This window comes from Sus scrofa, chromosome 18 (assembly GCF_054392235.1).
Source record: "Sus scrofa isolate SSC_HxYL_T2T_F1_AM1 chromosome 18, Sscrofa_HxYL_maternal_Yorkshire_Landrace_v2.0, whole genome shotgun sequence".
NCBI classification, from domain to species: Eukaryota; Metazoa; Chordata; class Mammalia; order Artiodactyla; family Suidae; genus Sus; species Sus scrofa.
In genome coordinates this window covers 60,295,086-60,317,474 of record NC_139400.1, presented here as the reverse complement: position 1 = coordinate 60,317,474, position 22,389 = coordinate 60,295,086, and the positions used below count along the sequence as shown (strand labels likewise).

The 22,389-nt window shown below is 51.7% G+C and overlaps 2 protein-coding genes across 6 annotated transcripts in view; one reads left to right on the top strand and one right to left on the bottom strand.

The window, feature by feature from the left end:
* Positions 1-14,675, top strand: part of STK17A (serine/threonine kinase 17a) — a 36,731-nt gene extending 22,056 nt beyond the window's left edge. Inside the window, exons 4-7 of one of the 2 annotated variants that reach the window (XM_021078536.2) lie at positions 9,481-9,607; positions 13,258-13,306; positions 13,395-13,574; positions 14,013-14,675. In XM_021078536.2, coding sequence (XP_020934195.2) covers positions 9,481-9,607; positions 13,258-13,306; positions 13,395-13,574; positions 14,013-14,337 — 681 coding nt within the window. In that variant the 3' untranslated portion in view covers positions 14,338-14,675. Of the gene's footprint in view, positions 1-9,480; positions 9,802-10,053; positions 10,943-13,257; positions 13,307-13,394; positions 13,575-14,012 lie in introns of those variants that run through there. The other variant, XR_014834339.1, reaches the window with a different exon arrangement.
* COA1 (cytochrome c oxidase assembly factor 1) overlaps positions 12,618-22,389 on the bottom strand; it is a 123,881-nt gene continuing 114,109 nt past the window's right edge. For all 4 annotated transcript variants that reach the window (XR_014834341.1, XR_014834347.1, XR_014834343.1 and 1 more), the window contains one exon: positions 12,618-13,695. The gene's annotated coding sequence lies outside the window, so the exon portion shown is untranslated. The remainder of the gene's footprint in view (positions 13,696-22,389) is intronic.

Genomic DNA, 22,389 nt, shown 5'->3' with positions numbered 1-22,389 from the left:
CCAGGGCTCAGGCTTTGGTTAAAGTGTGGCCAGCACTTGGCATTTCTGCAGGTCCCAGCTCTGCCTTCTCAAAGTGGCCGTACACGGGACTGAGTCCCATGCGACCATGCTTCGCCCACCGCGGTGCCACCCTCAGCAGGGGAGGGTCACTCTCCACTCAGCAGCTTTTGCAGGAGTCCTGACACTTGCTGTCATCAATCCAGCTTAGATCAACCCGGAAGGCGTCCATGGGGGGCGGGGGGGATGTGCAGGCCGCTGCCATCCATGGCATGTGCTGCCACCTGGGGGGTGAGCCCCTGCTCCCATCCCGGCTTTTCTGTGGCCTGAGAGCGGCAAGGGGGGACGAGTCTCATACCAGTTCTGCTTCTCAAAGAATGGAGAGTGGGCTCTCAGAGGTGGCTTTCTCCTGGTTGCTTCCCCGTCATGCCGAGGTGTGGCTGTGGGGAAACGAAACAGTCCTTAAACCCGCAGCAGGTCAGTCACAGGGACTCCAGGCCCTCGTCAGCCAGAGGAGGGCGAAGGGAACGGAGGGGCTGAAACCCCTGGACCCCGGGCTTTCCGGCCCTTCTTACTCACCTGCCGGCCCTCCCTGTGCCCACTGCGGCCTGCTTCCCAGCAGAGGCACCCCGGTCAGGGTCACCTGGAAAGGCTTCTTAAATTGCTGGGCCCCCACTCCAGGAATTGTGACCCAGGGCAGGGCCAGGTGAGGCCAGTGCCTCGGCTCCAGGCGCTGCTCAGTCAGCTGCTGCTGTGGCACCTTCCACACCCAGACTGTATAGATAGATGACAGTGCGTGAGCTGGAGGGTGGCCTCTAAAGCAAACTCGAAAAAATTCCATCTGAAATAAGGCGGAAGAGTAATAAATACGCCTTCAAATACCATTTTCCTACAGAAACATACTGGGGGAAGAAGATAATTTGGGCACCTCGGTGTTCACTTTTCCGAAAGATGCCAGTTGAAATTCATTTTGTAAACAGTTGTCCCTCTCCAGGACACTGCTTTTCGAGAAGCGTGTCTAAAGCGGACGGTTATAGTACAGTAGACTGTGGGCGTGGTGGTGGCCTTTTTTGAGGCCGGTGTGGTCAGGTGTGTACCCACGTGGCGTCCCAGGAGGCTGGTGCCGCCGAGGCCTTAGGCATCACCTGGGTAAACCCTCCCGGCATCATGAGGAAGCCGGGGCCTGGTTTTTCCCTTCCGTGTGGCGTATGCACCAGAAATTCGGAGACGCGTGCTCCAAGACGTCCCCACCTGTGCTTCCCTCGGGAACACCTGCCGGGAAGACGGTCTCTGCCGCCCGGCCCTCGGTGGCCTCGGACTTTAGCCTCAGTTAGTATCAGCCGTGCGGAAAAATTCCCCAAGGTACCTGCCGCCTCCTCTCGTGTTTGGTTTGCACACTTAACTTCGTAAAACCATACATTTGCTTGTATGATGTCTTGCTTGGCTTCTGCTGTTAAAAGGACTTCCAGGAACAGAACCCCCATTTAAATAATATTGCAGCTATTTCCATTTTAGGACAGCCCCACCTGCGGCATTATTCAGAGTCGGAGCTCATTAAGGAGCGAGTCAGACAGGCTGCCAACACCGTGTGTCAGGGATCTTTGATGTTACTTGAAAGCAGTCAAGGGTGACGATTAAGTCCTTGAGCACCAGGCTGGACTGTGTATTTACCCAAGGAAATTACATCCTTGCTCCCCAATGCGCCCCGCATAAATCACATTCCTCTCACCCAGTACACTCGGCATAAATCCTCTCCCTCGCTCCCCAGTGCCCTCAGTGCAGCCCTCCCCAGATTTAACAGCGGCTTTGATGATGGGCCTTTGATGCGGGGACCGGACTCTCCATGTTTCCTAGACCCCGAGGCGCTGGAGAACGGGGTGGGGGGCTGCGGTTCTGGCCGCTCTGCTGGCCTCATGCGCCGCACACCTGCGGCAGACTCGTCCCGACACAGACGTGAAGGGGGAAGGGTGGAGATGGCGTTGGTCAGGTGGCAGCACCAACGGGGACGGTTTCAACCAAAAGCTCGTCTCCAAGTTGACTTCTGTGACCTCGTGACTCTGGACAGAGAGAGTCTGCTGTCCTGTGCCTTTGAACAGCCATCTGCCCAGTGACAGTTTATTTATAACGTTGACTCTCAGTCTCTATAAGGGCTTGGAAGACGAAGCTACAGAGCTAAATGTGTGTGTTATGTTTTAATTCTGTGAAAAGTGACGACCCCACTACACACGGCAGCGTCGAGTTGGTAGACCCTTGGTTCCCTGTTATGATTCAGGTGGGCAGTTGCTGTCCCAGAGCCAGGGTTGGAGTAACCGTTAGAGTTGCCCCATCAGAAGGGGTCATTGACAAGATGCAAAATAGACCATTCAGTCAGGTGAGACCCAGGACGGTCTGTTTGCCACAAGACGGATTCCCTGAAGACTCTAACCAGACACAGGCAGGCCTCGGAGCGGGGCAGGTTTGGGTCCAGACAGCGAGGTAAAGTGAGCATCGCAATAAAGCGAGTCACATGAACTGTTTGGTTCCCCAGTGCCAAGATCACTGATCCCAGATCACCCTACCAGGTACAGTAATGACCACGCTGGAAACACTGAGAATTCCCGAAATGTGACAGACACGAATGAGCAGGTGCTGTTCAAAAAATGGCTCCATAGGCTTGCTCAGCGCAGGGTTGCCACAGCCCTTCGGTTTGTATAAAACAAAACAAAACCAAAAAAAAGAGGCGCGGTTACCTGCAGAGCGCCGTAAAACGAGGTGTGCCTGTATCTCACACTGAACATGGAAATTTCTTTGAGGAGGAGCAGATGTTGGGGTATTTACCCATCTGCAGAAATAGGAGACACCGCACTGCGACTGAGGGAGAGCCCGTCCCTGGAAGTTCCCGTGTGGCGCAGTAGGTTAAGGACCCAGCATGGCCGCAGCTGTGGCACAAGCCACACTTGCGCAAAGGTTCAGTCGCTGGCCCGGGAACTTGCACATGCTGCTGGTGCAGCCGGAAATAAAAAAGGGAGAGCCCATTCCTTTGCACCTGAGTCATGGCAGGACAGACAAATCTGAGCAATAGAAATTCTGCCAGAGTCAGAACAAAGCTCAAGTCTCAAAATTATCTCAGTAATTTGGTGCGTTAGTCACGGGCGTAGTGGCCTGGTTTTCTCTTGGTCAAGGGGAGGACAGACTGAAAGGGCACAAAAGACCCGGTCTTCAAAGCCAGTGCTGTGTGCGTCGGGATGGCCTTGTCCTGGCCAGAGCTTTCAGTTCTGTCCCCAGTGTTCAGTTGTTAAACCCTGGGAGCTGTGCGATGGCAAGGAGAGGAGCAACCAGGAGCAAGAAGCTGGGACTTTTCTGAGAGTATAAGCATCACCGAATTACGTGAAAGGGGGCACTGTGTGGCATTTCTAAACAGTTCCCCGAATTTATGCAGACAGGATTATTAACTTATTTCTGGATTCTGACTTGGGTTCTAATAAATAGTCAGTGTACTTGAACTTCCATTGCCTGATAAAATGTTCCTTAAAGCCTTGTCCACGATGCCTGATGCCTTTTTGGGCAGGTTGGCCGCAACTTTACAGGGACCTTGTCCAGTGGTGATTGTTCAGTAAACGGCAAACAGGTTACGCACAGAGGTGGAGACACCCAGATCAATAAAACGATTCCCCCTGAAGCTGAAAAAAAGATTTTAGGAAGGCTTCTGTGTTGTCTCTTTGAGGACGGTTTGTTATGTTTCTTGTCGATTCCTCTGTCACCACCTCCCCACGGACCTTGTTTTCCCAAAGTCTTTCACCACCTGGACTTGAGCATCTTCACAAACGTCAAGTGTCGTGAGCCACGGCCTCCTCACTAGGCACCTGTGCTCAGACCAGGGCGCAGTCGGTAGAAGCGACGTAGGAAACATGAAGTGTGAAATGCCACGACGTAGGTGTGATTTGATGAGGCGTGTGTCTTTCCCGCAATCTCTCTTTCGCTTGGGTGTCATGGTCCTTGTGACGAAGCCTGGATTTCAAAGACTGTGGAACCATTTTAATAATGTGGTCACCCAAGCACAGAACTTACCACCAGACCACCTAGCTTTTGCGTGATAGCTGAAAGGATTACCGGGGAATGTAAAGTGTAAACAAAATGTAAGGTGAAACCATTTCGCCCATTTTGAGGGAACAGGTGGTAGAGTTTAAGCACACGCGCGGAATGAATATGGTTCGTTCATCACAGCTGAACTTCAGACCTGGCGACTGGAATTTCTTCTCGGCCTTTTTTAAGTTCCGTGATGACTGTATGTCCAGAGCCCACCTCCTCTCATCCAGTTTGCCAGAATAATGACATTTTCTGGAATGGTAGTATTTCACTAATGTAATAGAACTGAAGTGGCCTTGAGGAGTCTGGGGACTCAGTCATGGTGCTGCCTACATAGGGTTGTTTTCTGAAGAAATAGCTAGAAGCTAACTAACAAAGAGAATGGAACTTTGTAACGAAGCTTCTGTTCCCAAAACCTCTGTCACTTTTTCGTCATTGAAAAGAGAAATTGATTCTGACACTGACCAACTGAGCATTCTCCATGCTTTTTTGGAGGGGGAAGTGCTTTATGTCATTTGGGTATTTATAACCGCTGAGCCTGCCTTTGGTGGAAACTTCTAAAGTGACTGCAGTTTGTTTGGTTTTGGTTTTTATTCAGCTTTAAGTTTTTACTGTAACCAAAAGTTTCTGTGATTTAAAAAAAAAAAAAAAAGTTGTATTCAAAATTATAGATCAGGAGTTCCCATCATGGCGCAGTGGTTAACAAATCCAACTGGGAACCATGAGGTTGCGGGTTCAATCCCTGGCCTCACTCAGTAGGTTAAGGATCTGGCGTTGCCATGAGCTGAGCTGTGGTGTAGGTCGCAGATGTGGCTTGGATCCTGCGTTGCTGTGGCTGTGGTGCAGGCCGGCGGCTATAGCTCTGATTCGACCCCTAGCCTGGGAACCTCCATGTGTCGCTGGAGTGGCTCAAGAAAAGGCAAAAAGACCAAAAAAAAAAAAATATTCTAGATCATACTGACCCTCACAATATAGTTGTTTTCACTATGGACAGAAAACGCTTTTGTTGCTGTAATGAATTTGTTCTCAGAATGAACTGGTCACTGGATCCTTACATGGGGGTAACAAGGTAGGACACTGTGTGAGAGACCCTAAGAAACCCCTGACCATTTTGGGGTGTCCTTCGGATTTGTTTTTTCCTCCGAAGGAGTCAGCACCGTCAGCCCAGTGCCACCGGCCACATGTTGCTTTTAGGACTTGACGTGTGGCTGGTGTGACGCGCCGTGGGCTCTGCCGTGAGACCCACACCAGCGCCGGAGGACTCGGTGGGGGGAACGTGCAGGGCTGGGTGATGTCACACAGGAGTTCACTATCGAAGGAAAGAAATTCAAGATCTGTGGAGCTAAAGAAATGTATTTAAATTCACTCACCCCTTCACTTTGCCTTTTGTGATAGGGCTCCAGGGAAATTTCCAAGTACGTCATGGGCCCCACGTTCCCTTGCTGTAGGACAGCCTGGCATGGAGGGCGTCAGAAGCCATTCGAGCCAGAATGGCCTGTGACCGCCCAGCCTGCCTTTCCATTTGCTTCTTGGCCTCGCACCATTTTGCTAAAACTCACTGTCTCAGTTCTTGCGCAGCCCACACTCGCCTTGTCCCGTCTGATGATGCCCGCGGCCCCTCCTGGCCCTGCTGCTTCTCTCCTCTGCCTCGTGGGGGTGGCCTTGGCTGCACCGCCGACCTCACGGCCAGCTGCTCAGCCGCCCCTCCAAGCCCCCACCATCAGGGCCTCAGCTCTGAGGGACCCGAGCTGAGGGCCCCAAGCTGGCGTCCCCTCTCGGGCCAGGGATCCGTCCGCCACCAACACCTGGGCCCGTGGGTTTTACCTCTTTAACATAGACAGTTTCTTGTGTGTTTGGGGGTTTTAATTATTATTTTGCATTTTTTATTGTTATTTCCCCAACACACTTTTTTCCCCACTGTGCAGCCTGGGGACCCGGTTACACACACATGTACACGCAGTCTTTTATCCGTTGTCATGCTCTGTTCTCAGGATCTAGACGGGGGTTTTCATTCGTGTTTCCCCAGCCCGTCCTCGCTGTCTCTCTCCCTCTGGAGACTCGTCAACCCGGGCTAGAGGCACACTCTTCGGAAGGCCCCTGCGGCCGCCTGCTCGTGCTGCCCATCCCTTCCCACACCCTGCTGGCCGGCTCCCCTGCATGGTGGTGTCTTTCCCCAAATGTCCTCTGTCCCTCCCTGCTCTACCTTCGGCCCGTCGCTCCTGAGTGACCCACAGCGCCTGTCCCCACCCCCACTTCCTTCCAGCCTCACCCCTGCGCTCTGTCTCCAGCCCGACCCCGAGATCCGCCGTGACTGGCCCCTTGCTACCGTGGGGCTCCCCTCACACACCACCTTCTCCAGGAAGCCTTCCCTGACTGCCCTGGGAGTGGCATCCACACCCACGCAGTCCCCTGACCCCACTCTTAGCTCTCTGCAGTTTCCTGACGCCTACTCGTGCCTGTTAGATGTAAGACTCCAAAGCGACAGGGGACCCATGTCGCCTCTTCTGCCATTGCCCCAGGTCACAGCACAGCAGGCAGTCGATAAAACTGTTGAATAAATGATGAGATCCTTTTCCCCTTCAGGCTCTGCTCACTCATCTCCCCTGTAATTTGCCCAGGCAGCAGCACTCCCTGGGGTTTATCTGGCACTCAGGTGACACCAGCCCCATGGAGTTGGTTGAGCCCCGCAGGCCTGTCTGTCTCTCTTCTGATCATGACCTCAGGACAGTAGGGGCTTGGTGTTACTCAGGGCAGGTGCCACCTGTCCTGACACGAAGTAGAGCCCCTTTAAGGGCTTGTTTCCGGTCAGTCGCCTTTCTTCCTTTTTCCCCTGGTGCGGGCACTGAGCGTGGTGGCGGGGCAGTGTCAGCTCCTGTCCCCAGGAGCTGCCGGCCCCACCATCCACACCTCAGTTTCTGTTGTCAGGCCACAGCCCTCCACCTTGTCACTGCCGTGCTGGGTCTTCTCACCAGGCTGACGGGAGGCAGAGAGAGCACAGTGTCCAGGGCAGAAGGAAGACAATGCGGGGAGAAGCTGTGTGGGCGAGGGTGACAGGCGTGAGCGGCTGGCATGTCCAGGGAGCTGGCCCTGCCGGCCTGGTGGCCACAGTGAGCAGTTGAGAGGTTATCAGAGCAGAGGGAGGCTACTGAGGGATTGGGGTGCTGAGGTCACCCATCAGGACGATGCAGCTCGGCAGCATCGTGTCGCCGCTGAGCAGAACCGGATGGTGGCTGGAACCAGGGTTCTGTGGGGGGCGGGGAGGAGGCAGAGTCTAGGGATGCCTGCCTCTCGGAGCTAAAGTCAGTAGGACACGGGGACGCGTTAGCTTGATGGTGCAGCTAGATGGCGGAGGGAGGGGGTGGCGAGGAAGACACAGATGCGCTCAGGGTGGGGGCCTGTTGGGGGAGGGGGCGCCCCGGTGGCGTGAGGAGTCTGGTTTGGGAGGGGGTGAGTGTGATTTGGTCGTGTTGGATTTGAGGCACCTCTGAGATAACGAAGGGGACAGATCAGGCCTGAGAAGCAGGGGATGGCGAGGGGATGGCGAGGGGATGGCGAGGCAGGAAGTAGCCTCGGATGAGGCAGGGGGACCCAGCATCTGCGGGCAGGGCCAGCGAGTCGGCAGGAGTCCGGAGCAGCAGCCAGAGTTGGGAGGAAAACCAGCGTTTTGTTCTGGAAATCCCAGAGGGGAGCTTGTGCACAGGGAAGGCGCGGTGACAGTGCCAGCCCGCTGGGCGGGCGCGAGGGGGAGGGGCGAGAACGGGGACCTCACCACGGACCACGGAGGGGACAGGAGATCACAGTCCACAGGATAGTTTGTCTTGTGCAGTCGAGAGGGGCTGGGGGAGGGACGGGCAGAGAGGCTTTAAGCAGGAAACCCACCATGCCAGGGCAAGCCAGGAAAATAGATGCCAGCGGCGGGGCGGGGCTTCCCGAGGAGGGGCGGGGCCCGTCTCGTTTAGGGATGAGGGCCTCTAGGGTCTGGAACACATGCCTGCAGAACAGTGCGGGGGCTGCACCTGGGAGGGAGGCAGGGGCCGGAGCAGGGAACACTGGGTGCTCTGGTGACCTAGGTGCCCTCTGCTGGTGCCGCTGCTGCCCCGTTTCTCTCTGGAAGGACTGTTAATGGCAAAAGATGGACTCTCAGGAAGCAAACTCGCTTTAAAAGTCCTCGGGACGTTTTGGTTCTAGTCCCCAGTGCATCGCGTTTTGTGCACACACGTCCTGGGGGTTTTCAGTTGAGTAAAAATGACTTCAGGAGCCTGAAGCTTATTGGTTCTGTGGCTTTGGGTAGCGCTTTGCCATCGCGGGAGGCAAGCGCCATTCACGGTGCCTCTGGGTGAGGAGTTGCCCGCAGGCCGCAGGGGGAGCCCCCTGATGAGCCTGACAGGCGGGGGGGTTATGCCAGTGGAAGAGGGGCTGAAGGTGAGGCACACCAGAGGCGGGAGGGTCGTGGTCCAGAAAGAATGAAATTCCGAACGTCCCGCAGTGGGTATGTCGAGATCTAGGAAATGGAGTTGGCGTGACTGGTGACTTCCACGTCAAAGTGGTAGAAGTTGCAGGAGGCAGAACTTGAGGAGCCTTCCCCGGGTTTGGGGGTGCAGAAGGGAGGATGGGCTTGGTGGGGTTGGGGGGCGCCTCTGCCCGAGGTGTAAGTGCATCGCCGCGGTAGAGCCGAGCGCGGGGGCATTTCAGCCAGATCAGAGGGTCTGCTTGGAGGCGGCGCTGAGTCCGGGGAGGGCTCAGGGCAGTTGTCATCATCGCACGTTAAGTGGCGACTCAAGCCTGATGGTGGATAAAACGCTCAGGAACACAATGCAGCGCCAGGAGAAGGGGCCGGCCAGCGACACCACTGCTCCAAAGGAGGGCAGAGAAGAAAGTCCTGGGAAAATGGGGAGGGACCTCTGGAGGGAAGCTTAGATCCGGGAGGGGACGCAAGGGTGACCAGCGGTTCCCAGCTGTTCTGCAGTCAGGGCACGCAGACTGTCTCCAGAAGGACACCCGCTGGACGCGGGTGGTTAAGGACGCTGTGACCCTGGAGCAGACTGAGGGGCAAGTCCCACCGCAGCCGGGGTGAGAAGTCACAGGTGCGCCTGACCGGGCTTTCGGGAAGGTGAGCTTCGAGCAAGTGTGTAGCAGGAAGGAGATGCAGCGTCACGGGAGGGGGAGGAGGCTTGTCCTGAGCGGTGTGGTTTGTAAGGAGGATTGGATGCACGTTGCCTGCTGAGGGGCAGCTGGCATGAGGGCAGAGGTGGCAGGGCTGCTGCCTCACACGTGGCGCGCTCTGAGTGCCGTTGCCGCTGCAGCTTCTCGGCGGTTCCTCGGGTGAAATGTGTGTTACAGGCCACCTGCTCCTTGGAGTCTTCACTCCAAGGAGGCAAAATCGTGGTTTTACTAATTGGGGGTGTGTGTCTTTTTTAGCCTCAGAATATTCTGCTGACAAGTGAATCTCCGTTGGGTGACATTAAGATAGTCGACTTCGGACTTTCGAGAATCATGAAGAAGAGCGAGGAGCTGCGGGAGATTATGGGCACCCCTGAGTACGTGGGTGAGTACTCGCCCCAGCGGCGCCGCTCCTGCCTCAGCTTCAGGCCTCACCTTCGGTGGGGCCAGCCGTCCACGGAGTTGAAATCCTGTCCTCAGAGACTCTTTCCATCGTATTAAGTTAAAAAAATGGGAGTTCTCTCGTGGCGCAGCCGGTTAAGGGTCCGGGTTGTCACGACTATGGCTCGGGTCACAGCTGTGGCGCAGGTTTGATCCCTGGCCCGGGAACTTGCTCATGCCGTGGGTGCCACCACAAACACACACAACGGAAAGCTTTAAAGAGTGAGATACACCGCACTCAGGACCCCTTCCCTGGAGACTGAGAGACATTGAAGGGACAGCTTCTACATGGAAGAGGAGAGGATTTTCTTCCTCTTCTTTTTTAAATTTTTTTGGCCACGCCCACGGCCTGTGTAAGTTTCTGGGCCAGGGATGGAACCTGCGCCACAGCAGTGACAACGCCAGATCTTTAACCACTAGGCCGCCCGGGAACTCCAGGAGAGGATTTTCTGTGAAGCGTAGGGTGTCAGGGCATCTGGGGAGGAAGGCCATTTAACAAGTAACTTGTAAGAACTCCTCCTTGGTGGTGAACACTGTGGAGGTAGCTGCCAGCCCTGGCATGGCTGAGCCCCCGGAAACGGCTCTGCTGGGGGGATGCAGGGCTGCGAACTTCGGGCAGAAAGAAGCAGCAGAGAGCAGCTGGAGCGATGAACCGTGGCTTCTAGGTTTTGTAGAAAAAGAAGTCAGCTGTGACTTTTTGGACCGACTGGAAGGAAAGGGGAGCACAGAGGATGCGTGATTTGGATGAGGTTTGAAAAAGATTTCTGTAGAAGAGCAAAGCAGTGAAATCATTGAAACGTCGTGACCAGAGATGACAGCATCATCATTTAAGATGCGGGTTAGGGGAGCTCCTGTTGTAGCTCAGCCAGTTGCAACCCGACTAGTATCCATGAGGATGCAGGTTTGATCCCTGACCTCCAGTGGGTTAAGAATCTGGCCTTGCTGCAAGCTATGGCATAGGTCACAGAGGCAGCTCAGGTCTGGCATTGCTGCGGTGCAGATCACAGGCGTGGCTTAGGACCTGCGTGGCTGTGGCTGTGGCTGTGGTACAGGCCAGCGGCTGCCACTCCGATTCAACCTCTAGCCTGGGAACCTCCATATGCTGCAGATTTGGCCCTAAAACGTGAAAGAAAAAAAAAAAAAAGATTTCCAAGTAGGAAAGTTCCCATGTGGTGCAGTGGGTTAAGGATCCAGCATTGCTGCGGCTGTGGCACAGGTCACAGCTGTGACTCGGCTTCATTCCTTAGCCTAGGAACTTCCACATGCTGTGGCTGCCACCAAAAAAAAAAAAAAAAAAAAAGATTTGGGAGTAGAACCGGCTCTCTGTGATTACCCAGCCTTGGGCGTAGCCCTGGGAGGGCAGCTCTCTAGACCAGGAGGTGGGACAGCTCGGGGTGCTGGGGCCTGCACCCCCGTGTGGCAGTGGTCCCCGGGGGATGGTAGTTGAGGAGAGGGAGGAGCAAGGCTGCTGTGTCCTCAGGTGAGAGCCCTGGCTGGGACTGGAGGAGGCTGGCATTGACGTTTTAAAACACTTTTTAAAGTCCAATAGTTGGAAACAATAGATCCTTTATTAATTAGGTAATAAAAGATATCAGACAGAAAAGCTCGCATCCAGTGTTGTGGGTGTGCTGTAGCCTGGAACACTGCATTTCCGGGATGCTCACGGAGTGGCCTCGGGGCGCCGAGCGGGTGCGAGGGACGGGACCTGATGTGCTTCTTGGGGGGAAGCAGCCTGGGTGTGGCGGCCTGTGTTGGGTGGTGGCAGCAAGTCACCAGGAACCAGCACGGGAGGCAGACTGGGAACGAGGGGCTCTGAGCTGAGATACCAGGAAGAATTATTGCCCCGATTGAGGTTTTTGGGAATGGGGGGGGGGGTTGTTTTTTGGTTTCTTGGTTTGTTTGGGGGTTTTTTTCAGGTGTGTGTGTGTCTGTTCCCCCCTCCCCCAATGCTTTCTATTCAGTGGTAAATTCTAAATGTTCTCTACCAAGAGGTTTTTTTTTCCCCTCCAAAAACCAAAACGATATTCTTCAATGTACAAGCAGTACAAGCCCAATCCAGAAACGGCTAAAAAGAATTGGAAGGGCTGCTGTAATGCAGAAACTCCCGGGCTCTCCTGTCCTGCGGCCCCGCCCTCCTTACTGGGTGGGGGAATCCCTCCCCCCGGACACAGTTCTCCCCCCCCCCCACCCACACACCCCCAGACACACACCCCCCACATACCCCCTGGGTCCCGGCTGGAGCCTCGGTCCCCGGATCTCTTGCCACCTCCCGTTCCCCCCGTCCGCGACTGTCCTGCCTCCCTGCCCCTCAGCCCTTGGGGTGCAGCAGGGAATACACCCCCGAAAAGCAAGCTCATGGTCCTTCCTCCCGCCCCCACCGACGCCTTCCCGCCCGTGGTCTGGACCTTTCCATTTCATTTCCGCTTTCCCAGGAAAAAAGTGCTTTTGGACCTTTTACATAAGAATCATAACCTCAGTTTCTCCGCAGTTTGAGAGTGCAGTTGAGGACATCTGCATCCCCCCCCCCGACTTCCCTCCCCCTCAGATTCGGGGGCGGTATGTCCCCCGCCAGGGATGCGTGTGTGACTTGGCGGGTTTGGGGCTTTCCTAGAGGGAGAGCACTTCCATTCCTTTTTTTTTTTTTTTTTGGAATTGCCACAGGATTTTAGTCTTTCAGCTTTTAAATGGGCTCAGCACGCATCACCTGGTTTTCACAGCCTGGCCTTGCTGTTTGTGTCCTTTTGAAAATAGTCGTCTCTCGGTTGACTGCACTGTCAGTGAGCCGTTTCTTTTCAAGCAGGGTGTTCCTAAATTTCCCCCGTGTCCTTTGCACACGGGGGGCTTTCTGTTGCCTCTCTGGGCGGCGACAATCGGGTTAATCAAAGCAGTGTTTTCCCTACCCCTGTGTCAAGGTGTCTGTGTTGCCTGTGATGTGTTGCTTGTCATCAAGGGCATTTTTTTTTTTTTTTCTTTTTTCCCCATTTGACTTTGTTTTTTCTTTTTTGGCTGACCTGTGGCATCGGAAGTCCCCAGGCCAGGGATCAGAGCCAAACCTCACTTTCCACCTACGGCGAAGCTGCAGCAACGCTGGATCCTTAACCCACTGTGCAGGGCTGGGGATCAAACCTGCGTCCGGGCACCGCAGAGACACCAGCAATCCCATTACGCCACAGCGGGAGCTCCTGGGTGGACAGTTTAAAAGCTCACTCCAGCCGCAACCTGGAAAGCAGATCAGAGTGGGGGCCAAGTGGGGGGAGGCAGTTTAAAAGCAGGAACCTGTCAGAGTTGATGCTCGTTTAGATGGGAAAGTGTAGAAGTTACCAGTTTATGTGGCAGTATTTGTGCATTCAAATATTTAAATGCTGGGAGCCAGCCTTGGCAGGTGGAGGTGCAAAAGTCAGTGAGTTAACTACGACCATCTAGTTAAACTTTACAGTAATTCATTTTCATTTGATTTATATGGTGAACTTAGTTCATTTTAGCCCAAACCTTAGTAATGGCTCAGCGTTTCGTGGGTATTGAAACCTTTATCTCTAAGAGCAAATGTGGTGTTGTTTCCTCAAAACCAGTGTTGTCTTTTGTTTCTGATCCTAGCTCCTGAAATTCTTAGTTATGATCCTATCAGCATGGCAACGGACATGTGGTAAGAACTGTTTATGAAAAGTTGACCAGCTTCGTTTCAGGAAATGAGCGTGATGTTGAGATTCTCTTGCATCTTCGTTCTGATTTAGGAGCATCGGAGTGCTGACGTACGTCATGCTGACGGGAGTGTCGCCTTTCCTGGGCGACAGTAAACAAGAAACGTTCCTCAACATCTCGCGGATGAACTTAAATTATTCTGAGGAGGAATTCGATGTTGTGTCCGAGTCGGCTGTTGACTTCATCAAGGCGCTTTTAGTTAAGGAACCTGAGTGAGTATCCGTGGCATCATTCTGTGTGGGGACGGTCTGCTCCGGAGCTCGGAGGGCCCCAGGCCCCGGAGGACGTGAGAATGTAGACATCAAGCCAGATGAAACCTTTGGCTTCCTAGATCTGTTGAAAGAAAAGCAGCAAAAGTGAAAATGTTTTCGGGAAATGCAAACTGCGTTTCCGTATAGCTGCTATTTGCCGTCTGTTCTTGGTCGTTCAAAAGGCCTTTTCAGAGGCGCTTTACTTAAAATGCTACCGGTCAGCATCGTGGGGAATGGGGCACGTTTGCACGCGAATGCCTTTCGTGGTTTTCTTCAGGAATCACAATAAGGTTTTCGCCAGCTCTTCATACTTCCAAAACTGTAATGCCTTATGCCCTGACTTAGAGTCGGAGCTTCACACTGTCTTGTCCTAACTGTAAAACATGTGCCTTCACACAGAGATCGCGCCACTGCTGAAGAGTGTCTGAAACACCCATGGCTGGCACAGGGCAGTGCCCAGGAACCGTCCTGCAAGCTGAAAGGGGCGCCCGAGGAAGCCCAGGCCCTCCAGGAAGGCGATTCTGTGCCTGAAAGTAACTCAGACCCTCAGACACCCGAAACCCAGGAGCCAGTCGTAACAGAGGAGTTAATTGTAGTTACTTCCTACACTTTAGGACAATGCAGACAGTCGGAAAAAGAGAAAATGGAGCAAAAGGCCATTTCCAAACGATTTAAATTTGAGGAACCTTTGCTACAGGAAATTCCAGGCGATTTTATCTACTGAGCAGCATCTCCCTCTAGGACTTGAAAATTTCTACTTTGGGACCATTATTTATGAACTTCTGGCCAAATGGTACAGGTACTGAAAGTGGATGACCAGGTGTCACTGATAGAACCTGAAATGACTGTCAGACTTGTGGAGTCAGAGAAATCAAGCCAGATCTAGTCAAGTTGCCAACCAGCAGGTTTAATGGGTAACGTCATCTGTTTCAATGTTCTTTTTAAGAAGGGAGATGCTTGAGCCTTTTGTCTCTGCATCCTGCTTCTCCCGAATGAGCATTTGTATGCTGACATATCTGTATTCACTTTGCTTAAAAATCCAAGTAAAAGTGCCAAAACTAACAGCGTTGTAAAATTTATTTTGCATTATTCGTGTGTATATCTGTATCTACAAATGAGTATGTTGATATCTCTACTAAAATTAATACTTGTTCACTTTGGACTTTTGGGGAAGTAAGATGTTAATTTAAATAGACATTTTCCAAATTCTTGAGACCTGGGATAGCATCCACTATAGTTTAACATTATTAGCTAATTTTTATACTTTATTATGGCTTCATGTTGACTGGATTTGGCTTCTGTTGTCTCTTTTTTCCTAAAGCTCATTACCCATCAGTGAAAGACCCTGGCTAGGCTTTTTCTTCACCCTCCCTGATAATAAGAGGGGTGGTGATTCCCTACGTCTGAAATGGCTCTGGTTGTCAAGGTTAAGAATCCTGGGACGGGAAAGCAGTGTGGGCTCCCAGCCAGCTCGCATCGCACCTTCCCATCCACCCTCTTCCGCTGCCTGGGCCCCTGCTGCCTCCCCAGAGGCTGGTCCCTTAACTCTGGTCGCTTCGGGGTGTCCGTGTGATCTGATCAGCACGGCGGTGCTCTGGTTGGTGAGAAGACGCAATGTTGTTGTTTTTGTTGATAAAATCCCCCGGAGCTGGGGAAGAGACAAGAACGCCTGCCCCTGCTGGCCCTCGAGCCTCTACTCCTGTTGAGTGTCGCACTGGCCCTCAAGCTGTACTGGGCAGAGCTTTTTTAACATGCCAGAGTGTTTGTAAACCTTTATACTTTGTTCATAGACAATTTGACACCGGAGGCTTTGTCACTGCGGAGGGACGTCTTGACCCAAAAAGAGGTCGAAGAACATACCGGGTGGCATTTCACGTCTTGAGGAGGGAACACCCCGTTGTGTCCGGGCAGCACGGGGAACGGAAAATGCCTGTTTGAAATGGAAAAGTGTGAAAGTGTGTGCTGTGTGCTGAAAGCCGCTGAATACCCTCCTTACGCAAGAGTCTGAGTCCTTTTTATCGTTCGCCAGGCACGCGTCTCGGGTGGACGCAGCTTGTGTGTGGCTCTGCCGTGGGCTCCGTACCGTCAACAACTCGGACCCGTGCCTTCGCACCCAGCCATCTGTTTTCAGCTGTAGGCCAGGCCCTGTGCCAGGCCCTCACACACGTGGGTGCCCAGCCACCCCCCACCCCGCCCCCCGAGGCCTCGCAGCCCCTGCATTGTTCCCACGCCCTCAAAGGAAACTGAGTCAGCAGTTCCAACCCTCAGGCTGCACTGTGTTCTCATTAAATGGGCGTATTCACATGGGCAGGTTCTTGGAAACCAGCATTTCTGCACAAGCTCTAGAAAGAGGAAGAGGACACTCTGCTTCACGGGCAGAGTTTTCAGTGAAAACCCAGAGCCACAGCCCTGAGCCTCGAGTCAAGTCTCGCAAAGAGGGAAAATACAAAAAATGGAGGGAGATTTTTATGAGTCTCCCTCTGACAAAAGTAGGGAGAACGTGAGGGGAAAAAAAGCACGACTGAGTGATGCATTCTTACACTTGATGGATTTGTTCCGTTTTAAACTCAGAGTGATTGGACCACAGCCTCTCCAAACCCTTTTTTGTAATACATTGATAATACATTTAATAGAATTGCTGTATTTGTAAAAGAAAAAAGACGTGTTTTCTTTCTTCTTCGTTTTCGGCTGCCCCCACAGCATACGGAAGTTCCCAGGCCAGGGATCAAATCCAAGCCAGAGCTATGACCTGTGCCACAGCTGCGGCAACACTAGATCCTTAACTCACTGCACCCCAGTGGGAACTCCAAAACAGGTTATCTTTTAGCTGGCTGCTTGGCTGTTTGCTGCTGCTCCTTGGCTGCTTTGGTGCCTTGAATTTAGAAATAAACAGAGCTTCTCAAGAAGCTCTTACATTGGTAAAGGTGTATGTTGGCTTTTTTTTTTTTTTTTCTGTAATCCAGAGCATGAAGTCCTCAGTGTTGGACCAAATGAAATGTTCCCATTAATTACCAGCTAGCTCTGCATTTACCTAAAGCTGATCATATTAATTTTTTCTCTTCACTAAATTACAAAGGACTAAATAGTACTATTGAGTTGATCCATGCAGTTTAGAAGTCCAGTTTTAATTATAATAAAATTCAACATTATAATAGTTTAGCTTGGTGAGAAGTTGTTTATGAAACATGCAAAATGTAGGAGTTCCCACTGTAGCTCAGTGGTAACGAACCCGACTATTATCCATGAGGATGCGGGTTCCATCCCTGGCCTACACTCAGTGAATTAAGGATCCAGTGTGGTGTATGTCACAGACATGGTTCAGATCCTGAGCTGCTGTGGCCGTGGTGTAGACTGGCAGCTGCAGCTCTGATTCCACCCCTCGCCTGGGAACCAGAACCTCCATATGCTGCAGGTGCAGCTCTAAAAAAGAAAAAGCCAAGAAAAAGAAAAAAATGCAAAATGTGTCAGTGGTTTTAGTCGATCAGGAAACTGTTTTAATGCTGTGTTTTGTTTCCCCGTGAAAAGCAGGAGGATGTGGCTTTCTCCAGCAGTTACGGAGCAAGGTCCGATGCTAACTGTGGTGTGTCTTACACCCTTGCTCCTGACCTCAGTTTGGAAGAAAGTGTAGTAGCCAAGAGGTGGCTTGGAGAATGTTGGACAGGAGGTGAGCCGCGTGATGCCACAGAGGCTGTGTGGCTCCGTCCTCGGAGGCCGAGCAGCATCGGGCCCTGACGCCAACACAGATGCCTCCAAGGTACCAACAAACAAATGTTCAGTGCAGGTTGCCCCCGCACGGTAGAAGTTTGAATTAGACTGATGAAAGTAACAGAGTCAAAATTGCCCCAAGGCCTTCACTACGTAGTACCTTCAATTTGTTGCAGAATTTAAAAGAGCTGGATTAAAAACCTTAATCTTAACATCAAGAGCCTTAAACTCCAACCGTTGTTTGTTCTGGGGGAGGGGGTGTAATGTACCAATAAGGGAATTTAGCTCCCGGATACAAATCCGTGCCCGCCTCTCCTGAGCTTGGCAAATGCCCACACTCGCAGAGCGGGGGTCATCTGCACACACCTCGTGTGGCCTTCACTCCGCGTGATTGTGAGACTTGCCCGTGTTGGTGCGTCTACCAGCCGTGGGTTCCTTGTCGGTGCCGGCTGGCGTGTGCGAGCACGTCGCAGGTGATGGACCGTCTCTGTTCACGGACCCCCAGGCTGTTTCAGGTTTTGTCTGTTATGAATAAAGCTGCTCTAGACAGTCCTGCCCAGGATTCTTTGTGGACGCATTTTCATTTCTCTTAAACAGGAGCCGAACTTTTAGGCCGTAAGGATAGATGTATGTGTGACTTTTTAAGAAAATGCCCAACTGTTTCCTAAGTGATTGTACCATCTTCTACTCCCACCAGCAACGTGTAAGAGTTGTGGTTGACGCGCATTTAGTGTTGGCCATCTTTTTTATTTTAGCCATTCTCACGGGTGTGCATGTGGTGGTATCTCATTGTGGCTTGATTTGCATTTCCTGGCGACTAATGAGGAACACTATTTCATGGGTTTGTTGAACCATTTTTTTGGGTCCGTTTCTTTCCTTTTTAATTAGATACTGAGTTGTGATCATCTTTTATATACTATCAACATAAGTTCTTGGTCGAATTTACATGTTACAAGTATTTCTCCCGCTCTGGGTTGTCTGTCTTCTCAACAGTGTCTTTTGATGAGAAGGTGGTGTAATTTCAATGAAGTCCAATGTATCAATTTTTTTGTGGTTAATACTTTCTGTATCCTCTTTAAGAAGTCCTTGCCTACCCCAAATTCGTGTAGATTTTTATGTTTGGGTCAGTGATCCACTTGGAGCTAATTTTTGCTCTTTGGCGTTAGGTGGGTCAGGCGTCTGTTTTCCGTGGGGATACCGAGTTGTTGAGCACCGTTGGTCAAAGAGATTTTCTTTTCCCCACTGAATTGCTTTAGTCCTTGTCTAAAATCATCTCACCATGTGTGGGGGGTCTCCATCAGAACTTTAAGTCCTGATGTCAAGTACACTGGAACTTCCAATTCCTTCTTTTTTAAAACTGTCTGTTCTAGGTCCTTTGCATTTTCAAAGAAATTTTAGAGTTGGTTTGTCAACTGCTACCAAAATTACCCCCTCGAAACATCTCATGGGATTTTGTTTGAGACTCATTGAATCTCTAGATTGATTTGACTTTTTAATGAGTCTTCCAACCTATACACATAGTATGTATTCCCATGCATTTCATTTTCATGTTCCTCAGCAGCATTGTGTATTTTCAGCGTAGAGACCTGGGCATCCTTAACTTCATCCTTGTGTGTTTTGTTACCCGCGGCTCTTGCTTTGGATACTCTGTTCTTCAGTTTGGCTTTTGCTCCTCCTAAACCTCCAATGGTCATGTTTAGCTCACTGTGCTTAATGAGGCCTGTCTTACAAACTATTCGCCTAAAACCGAGTGTACCTTTCTTACGAAACTTCATTCAGAGTCTCAGTCGGACGGCGTGTTGGTAACCACGGAAGTCTGTCTCCTGCACTGAAATTCGTAGGTACAGGACTGGGGAGGGATAACACACCCCCTCGCTAATCCTCTCAACATAGAGATGAGGTCCTAGAATCTGAGGTCTTCCAGCTGCCGGCAGAAGAGAGGATACAAGCTTTCCAGGGCTTTACCTCTGTGGAGTCTGCCATTGGCTACATTTTAGTTAATGTCTATAGAACAATAATTTTTAAAAATTATTTTTGTGTCGGAGTTCCCGTTGCGGCTCAGTGGCAAATGGATCCAACTAGGAACCATGAGGTTGCGGGTTTGATCCCTGGCCTTGCTCAGTGGGTTAAGGATTCGGCGTTGCCATGAGCTGTGGTGTAGGTTGCAGATGCGGCTCGGATCCTGCGTTGCTGTGGCCGTGGCGTAGGCTTGGCAGCTACCACTCTGATTGGACCCCTAGCCTGGGAACCTCCACATGCCATGGGTGTGGCCCTAGAAAAGACAAAAAAAAAAAAAAAATTATTTTTGTGTAATCTATTTCGGAATTTTTTTTTTTTTTTAAATGTCCTCACCTGCTGCTCATGGGAGTTCCTGGGCCAGGGACTGACTCCTAGTCACTGTTGCAACCTGTGCTACAGTTGCAGCAACACCAGACCTACAACCGCCTGCACTGGACAGGGGATTGGACCCGAACCTCTGCAGTGACCCAATCCGCTCCCAGTCGGATTCTTAACCCACTGAGCCACAACAGGAACTCCTGGATTTTTTTTTTTTTTAATTACTGGAGGTTAAGTAGCCTGAGATTAGGCTGGTTAGGGAGGTTGGTACACTGTGCTGTCACATCGGGTCTACGGCTGTTTTCATCTGAAAACCACAGGGTGGAGTTTCAGCAGAGATCTCATGGCCTAATCAGCCTAAAACTTTTATCTGGCCCTTTACAGAGTAAGTTTGCCAACCCCCAGTCTGTTGTAATCAAAACATATCTTAAATAGGAGCTATTTCCTACTTTAAACCAATATGACACAGTCCTTTGGGGAGCAGTTTATCTTACATGGCAGAAGAGTCTTAGGACTCTGCATTCCCTCATACGGTTTTTATTAAAATAAGTGAGTTTTATCTACTACAACTAAACTATTTTGGAGTTCCTGTCATGGCTCAGCGGTTAACAAACCTAACAGGCATCCATGAGGATGAGGGTTCAATCCCTGGCCTCACTCAGTGGATTAATGATCCAGCGCTGCTGTGAGCTGTGGCATGGGTCGAAGATGCAGCTCGGATCTCGCGTGGCTGTGCCTGTGGTGTAGGCCGGCAGCTCCAGCTCCAGTTAGACCTCTAGCCTGGGAACCTCCATATGCCTTGGGTGCAGCCCTGAAGAGACAAAAAGACAAAAGGCAACTCTTTATTGAATTTGTTACCCACAATAGGATAATAACTTCTGAGGTTAAAAACATTCTCTTAGTTTCAGGACACTATGATGGGTTTTCATGAAAATTAGTCTCTCTCTAGTTCTCTCCATTGTTATAAAATGGCCAGTTTTTTATAATAAATTGTGAGAGAAATGTACCTAGAAGGAAAAAAGGGGAGATGTTTAGGAAGAGCTAGGTTTACTCCTGGGCTGAACGTTGCTCGCCTCATCCTTGCCCCTTGCAAAGCAGCACGGTCAGTGGCTGTCCTCGTTCTCGAGAAACTCTGCCTCCGGGCGGAACCTGACTTGGCCTTGGAGGGACAGCACAGGCGCAGCTCCCGTGGCTCTGGTTCAGGACTCAGACCAGGAGCCCGACGTCCATGCAGTGCGTAGGCTTCTGTGCCATTTTATTGCACAGTTTCCTGTAACCACCTTGATTTTGAAGGTGCAGAGCTAGTTCCTCCAACAAAGACGGTTGATGTCAACATTTTACCAGTTTGGGTAAAGGAGGAGAAGTCGACCGTATCTCCCCATATTTTTGCTCTTTCCATTATTCTTCCATCCTGATGTTCCAAGACTTTTTTTTTTTTTACGTTTCCTTTGTGTTTTGAGAACTTCCTTTAGTCATTCTTTTAGGGTTGGCTTATCCAAGCACATTCTTTTGGTTTTCCATCTTCTGGCGTCTTTCGTTTCCCTTCATTCCTGAAGGACGATTTCACCAGATACAGAATCCAGAGTTGATAGTTATTTTCGTGCTTGAAATTTGGGGCCATTTTTCTGGCCTCCACGCGTCCTGAGGAGGAATCTGTCATCTGAAGTGTCTTTCCGAGGTAGGTAAGGTGGTATTTCTTACTGCTTGCAAGCTGTTTTCTTTGCCTTTAGCTTTCAGAAGTTTGTCTTATCATAGATTTCGTCAGGTTTATGCTGTTTGTAGTTCACTCAAGCTTCGTAAATATAAACGTTTATGTCTTTTGCCAGATTGGGAAACATGTCAGCCCTTTTGCTTTCAAAGGCTTTTTCAGGCCGGCCTTTCTCTCCTGGAGTCTGATGGCACCAGCGCTCCATCTTTTTGTTACAGGCCCAGAGGTAACTCCTTTCGGCCTGTCTTCTCTCTGCTCCGTTTGGGTCATTTCTGTTTTAGCTTCAGGTTCCTGATTCTGTCCTTTTCAAACGGAAGTTTTCCTGGTTCTTGGTGGGAGCACATGATTTTCTCTCACACACTGGACCTTGGTTTGATGTGACGAGGCTCGGATCTTTTTTTTTTTTGGTCTTTTCACTATTTCTTTGGGCCGCTCCCGCGGCATATGGAGGTTCCCAGGCTAGGGGTCGAATCGGAGCTGTAGCCACCGGCCTACGCCAGAGCCACAGCAACGCGGGATCTGAGCCGCGTCTGCCACCTACACCACAGCTCACAGCAATGCCGGATCGTTAACCCACTGAGCAAGGGCAGGGACCGAACCCGCAATCTCATGGTTCCTAGTCGGATTCGCCAACCACTGCGCCACGACGGGAACTCCTCGGATCATCTTTGAATCTTCTGCGTTACCACCGCACTGGTGGGCAGGGTGGGGGCACGGACGCTGCCCCTCGCCGCTACCCGCTGAGGTTCACCACCTGCCCTGCTTGGCCGCCTCGGGGAGGGGGCTCTAGTCTGTTTCCCACCGGGGAACGTGGGCTCCAGTGACACCGTGGGGCTGAGAGGGCTCGTCCTGCCAGATGGGGGTGGGGTATCATCTGCCAGCTCCGCCCTGGGCCTGCCCTGCCGCGGCGCCAGCAGAGGACGGGGCAGGAGGGGGAGGCCTCCTGCCAGCCATGGACAGAGGAGGTCCCGGCTCCCCCCTTGGCCTTTGCCGACGGGCTGGGGTCTGTGCGGGAGCTCTTGGCCT